This window comes from Mastigoproctus giganteus, chromosome 13 (genome assembly GCF_048544385.1).
Source record: "Mastigoproctus giganteus isolate SK-2022 chromosome 13, ASM4854438v1, whole genome shotgun sequence".
NCBI classification, from domain to species: Eukaryota; Metazoa; Arthropoda; class Arachnida; order Uropygi; family Thelyphonidae; genus Mastigoproctus; species Mastigoproctus giganteus.
In genome coordinates, this window is record NC_143587.1 from 14,811,530 (window position 1) to 14,817,529 (window position 6,000).

Consider the following 6,000-nt stretch of genomic DNA (forward strand, 5'->3'; position numbering starts at 1 on the left):
TTGGGGCCACGAAATACCCTCCCACACTTTAATACATTAACCAAAGACGCCTAGTTTAATACGTTTTCGATCCCATCCAAAACAATACTAAAAAACAAAGACGAATCTTCAAACACTTACCTGGTAGAAGTAGTAAAACTCAATTTCGTCTATTTTATCTGTAATATTCCCTGTGACGTTGAGCGTTGTGTTTTCTCCAGCTCGAAAGCTGTAGAGGGTTGTATTCACCACCTCCAGGATACTCACATTGGGAAAGTTGCTACTGAGCGAATTCATTATCTTTTATCTCCCGAAGATTGATTTACCATCATCCAGTGCACACCGAAGGCATCTTTTCCTTTAAAAATCTTACTCTGGTGGTCGGCATGGCTTCGCTACAAATGACAAGAAATACTTTTCCTCTCTTTCTTTCGATGGCGCAAAAAAAAAGAAATACAAAGTCGCTTCGACGCCTCAGAAGTCAGTGGCCTCTTGGATTTTCCACGGCAGGGTACTCTTGTGAACTTCACTGCTCACCGCGTGTGACAGGGCCCAGCTGTGACACAACACTTTTCAAAAGACACCTCAATGGGCGTGGGGTTTCAACATTCCTCTCCTATCAGCCTTTAAATGGGAACCGTGACGTCACTGGCAGCAACTTTTAAGCATGCGTCGGATCTATCGCGTTCGTACAAGTGTCCGGCAGAAAGCTCGCATCAACGGCACCTTCTCCGTTGGCAGCGTCTCTTAGTGCGCTTCATGATTGCCTGGCGTGACCTGCGCTACCGATTCAATTGCAGAAAACAGACGGACAACTTAATCGGGACTCCATCTTTTATGTCGATACGTCCTCTTGAACACACAAAGCTTAAAGGTGTCAATCATTTACTACTGTAACCTAGAGGAATCAAAGAAGAGTTATTTGCCTTTAAAAATAAACAAGAACAATTAATAAACAATAATAATTTCCTTTTAATAAATAAATAATTTATTTTAAAGAAGCTCCAAGTTTAAGCCTAAAATGGCTGACGTTGTAATCAAGAGCAGACGATTTTTGATAAGTGCAACTGTGATTGTTATGCCCCCTGAGAAATGGCTCTTAAAAATTTTTTAATTATTTTTGCTATTTCATAAAGTATTATAATTATGTATTTTAAATTAATTTAAAAGTTTTAATATCAATATATGGGGAAGTTATGCTGCTGTTGTGATTTTATTAAAAGACTATTTTACTAATATTTGATTTAAACTCATTTTAAATCTATTTATCCGTATTGCTGTTATATAAATATTTAAAACAACATTCTCGCAATGATCAATTATAATCATTCGCCATTCTTTTTTACTGTTTAATAAAATTTAAGAGCATTCTTTCCAAACTAGCAGTTTCAAAGTTTTCGTTGATTTATACCAATCCTGTTTAAAAACGAATAATTGCTGCATAATTTACAATCAAGAAAGGGTGGAAACAAAGCATCACCCAGGAGTTTTTTCTGGAAGATTTGACCCAGAGGAAATTACTATTTTTGTTTTTAATTTTTGCTTTGTAGGTCGTTGAAGCCTAAGGGACAACCCTTAGAGCGGGTGTGTAATATTCACTACGATTATGATGTTTTGTGAATAAATGAGGTTCAGGACAAGCGATGTTCCTTAATTAGTACAGTGATTGCTTCTTACGGTCACAAGAGCTCTTTGATATCATCGAAGCCAATCAGCAAAGCCAATGAACCATCTCCCACGAGCATATATACTTGTCCTCATCACTTCCGCCTCCTGTCTAAAGCAAACGCAACACCACCAGAATAAATGAACTTACAAAGAACGCATAATTATTACTGGCACAAGAGAAATTAATCGAGAGAAATGCCATATCGTTTCCCTTCCCTTCCCTTTGAGGAAGGACAGGAATTGTCATAAAGGCTGAGCCCGGTGGTGTTATGTTGCTATCCTCTAGCAGACCGAAAATCGATCCCCCACCCTTCATTTGAGCAAATATGCATTCATCTCATTTCGAGAAAGTGAAGTGCAATTCGGAAACGTCATGGAAGAAGGAGAGATCGTTTTTATTTACTCTCTCTCTCTATCTCTGTTAATAGAAAACCTTTTTCCCAATGATCGGATACCAATACGGGCTCCGGGACTGTTCATTATCCAAACGATAATACAATAAGCGATGAGTCTGGAGACTACGAGCAAATTACAATACATACTCTTATAAACGGACAGAATCGACCTTTTTACAGATATCAACGTTTTCTGTACGATAATCCGCAGTTAGAGAAGAAAGATAGGTCATCCACACTGTCCTGACATTTAACAGCCAAGAAAATAAATATCGTATTGATCAAGAAGGCGGCCGATAAAGGGATCCATTTTCCAAAGACGCCCTCGGATGTGCTGACTATTAATACACAGCGGGTGCATCCCATTCACTTATCTCCTTGACTCCTTTCTCCTATGTGTGGAGAGAGAGATGGGAATGAAGAAACCAATCTTAATTCCATGACTAATGTCACACACAGTAGCAATTAATATTTAATACCAGCAAACAAGCGAGGCATAAACGTTCGGGCAGAAACCCTCAACCAATCATTCAGCACGCGAATTTTACCATAGCAACTACATGATTTAAAATCTGTCTTGTGGAAAAGAATGAGAAAAATTAATTTCTATAGACACTGTTACGATTAAGAATGTCTTTTTAATCTGTAATCTTTAGAAATCATTGCAATTGCGATAAGAATATTAATTTACAAGTGTACCCGCATTTGTGTAAGTGGAAATGCCTACAGATATCTGACAAAGACGTCAGGATCAACAAAGATTCCAAGTGGTAATTTGTGCAATGGTCCAACAGATAGATTTGGTCCATTTATTCTGTTGTCGACAGAGAAATCTTCTTTTGTGGTTCAGTGCTGTATTCATTGGTCACTTTGTTTTCCACCATCGTATATTATAAAATTAACTCAATAAAATGAATGAGCGTGTACTTGCATTTCAATGATTGTTTGGGATTTGATAGCTTCTAAGACAGAGAAAGTTTTATAGTATGGATTTTATGCGAGAAAGTGTTTATGGGCTTTTCGTGATGGCTCATGCTCAGTAACAGAGTTAGCGACTTTCATCCCGCTAAACGAGTTAACCAACCGTACGATACACCCAATTTACAGACACGATTTTTTGCTGAGGCTAAATGGCTGTAATTGCTTCAGTGTAAATCCTAAACAACCCCAACCTTATTTAAATCTACAAGACAACATCTTTGAAGGCTTATGCCTTCAAAACCCAACAATTTCATCATCTTAAGTAACCAATCATGAAGAATTGACACCAGCTTGTCTGGTGTCAATTCTTCATGATTGACTCGTTTGCCACATCTATATGAATAACAATTCTTATGCGAATGTGTTTGAACGCTTGTTAAGACAAGAACACTGATCCCTAAATTCAAAGAATGCATTGTACATATTTAATTTCAATGCTGAAATACTCTTTGGTTTTCAGCTATACAGGGCTGTACATAATTCGGTAAACTCAATTCTGTCAGGTCTCGATTCCCATGACTGTTTACCATGGAATGATGTCACCTACAGTCATTTAAATTTGTAGTTATACATACATATTGTTTTGGATACGAAAGATGTGTATATTGTTTTTCATGTCGATGACGTAACACACCCTTTTAGGCCTTCGTGGGTAGCCCAATTGGTAGGATCGCCGTCCGGGAGGAAAGGTCGCTGAGCTCGAATCCCATCGATGACAGGAAGATTTTTAACGGCCTTTTTTATAACGTAGCTGAGTTAGTCTGTGGACTAGTTGGGATTTCCATTGTTTATAATAAATCAATATTATTATTCTCTTTCTTCTCCTAATGGGATTTTTCCCCATCCCGCGACGGGTACTGCAATCAGGTGCATGGGGTGGTTGTTATGCATAGTTATGCTATTATTGATCGAGGAACTTTCTGATGTTTACGTTGTAGTATGGTTTTAGGAGCATCGGTGACTAAGGCCACATTGTTTAGTGTATATTGTCAGTAAATTGCGTGTTCTAAGGTCGATTTTCTGTCTGCAGGACGAAAAACCATGCTGCCCTAGCCTGAGACCGACTAATTCAACCACGTTGTGAAAAATGTCCTTAAAAATTCTTTCCATCATCGACGGGACTCGAACTCAGGTCCTTTCCACCCGATGAGGAGAGGACAGCGATCCTTCCAACTGTGCTACCCACGAGGGCAACTTTCTGACTGTCCTACGGGTATTCAGGATCGCGGCTTTCTGGAAATCCATGTAAGTGTTCTCTGCGAGGCCTGTTGCTGCTACTAGCTCTTTGGTACCATGCCCGTGGCTGACACGTTCCATGATCGGGACAGTTATTGCTTATTACGTATGCCACATTTCTTTAACTTCCTGTCTAAGTGTTTTTTTGCTTTCTTGCATCATATGCCTCAACTAATGCTAAAGTTTGTGTACTTCCTGATCTCTTACTTGTAGATTTTTCTGGAATTTATTGGTGTTCAGCATTGCTATGTCGATCAGGTCAATCAGGTTACGTGGGCCATTTCATTCTTTTGATTAGGGTTATGTCTGGTCTGTTTTGAGGCGGATCATCTATCCTTTATTATGGCGCATCTGTTCCTTATTATGATTTATTATGATGTTTTGTTAGATGAAAAATCCGCGTTTCCGGGAGAAAAAACCATGCTACCCTAGCCTGAGACAGATTAATTCAGCCAAGTTGTGAAAAAGATCCATAAAAATTCCTCCTGTCATCGATGAGATTCGAACTCAGGTCTTTTCCACCCAGTATGGGGAGGACGACGATCCTACCAACTGTGCTACCCACAAGGGCAGTTTTCCCTGGAACAAACCTTGAACTAACAGATCTGTAATGACTCATATCACCTTGTGATCCCCTTTGTGAATTAAGGATACATTCGCGCATCTGCAGTCGTTAGAGGCCTTCCCTGAATCCAAGGATGCTCCCATAATTATGATTAAGTTTTTGCTCGCCTCTTTTACTGTCTCTCTTAATGTGATTGGATTGATCCCATCCACCCCAGGTGCCTTTTTATGGTCAGTTTAAAGAATTTCTCGTTCACTTAATATACGAAGAAAACTATCAACAAAGGTTATCTCTACACAGAACTATAGGAGACTAATCAACTGCGATATAGCTAAACGCTCTACCTTCGCAAGCTGTTGTTACCGCACAGCAGGGGTGTACCTAATAAAGTGGCAGCACAGTGTATGTATGTTTTATAATAATCTTCGCTTTGCCTTAGCAAGCAACAGCTACCCAATATTACGTGGGCCGACCATACTGGTCTCCACATGGACTCCACAAGGTTGCCAGTTGCTGCCCATTGCGTTGCAAAATATGTCCAGTAATGCCAGCATATTGTCTGGTGGATGGTCGTAGCGTCGCATATCCTTTTCCAGGTCCCAAACATGTCAGTTGGGTCGAGATCTGATGACTTGGAATGACGGAAAATTCATTGTCACATTCCTGAAACCAGTTAGCAACCTGCCGGGCCTATCGACATGGTTGGTTGTCTTGTCGATAGACACCGGAGTTGTCAAGAGATTGTGTCATCACCACCAACCAGTGTACTGTACTTCGTCGGTGACTAGATTGGAGAATACTAATGAAATACACTCAGTTATATACCAAAGACGCGACAAATGTTCAAAATTAATTAAGATTCATTATAAATCTTTGCCGGATCCAGGTTCAACCCTCCTTTTCGAGAGAAGAGTTATCTCTCCATACCACGAAAATAAAATTGTCATAATTGTTTTTGTTATCAGGTATTTGGCTATGGTTAAGCAAACACGATTTCCCCTTTATATCCCCGTGTTGTAGTCCCTTTAGGATTTCATTAAACCCTGCATTTTTTTCGTTCTCTATGTTTTCGAACTAGTTCTTTAGTCGACATGGGGGGGGGCTTCTTGGGTGGGTTTAAAGCTTTTATTCTTGCATACTTCTCTCGATTTCGATCAGCTGGAGTTTTAGCCATCT

General features: G+C 39.6%; 1 protein-coding gene across 1 annotated transcript in view; it reads right to left on the bottom strand.

Moving 5' to 3' along the window:
• Positions 1 to 510, bottom strand: part of LOC150075779 (cardioacceleratory peptide receptor-like) — a 50,459-nt gene extending 49,949 nt beyond the window's left edge. The window contains exon 1 of the mRNA XM_090387882.1: positions 121 to 510. Coding sequence (XP_090244008.1) covers positions 121 to 276 — 156 coding nt within the window. The 5' untranslated portion in view covers positions 277 to 510. The remainder of the gene's footprint in view (positions 1 to 120) is intronic.
• Between the last annotated feature and the right edge of the window lie 5,490 nt (positions 511 to 6,000).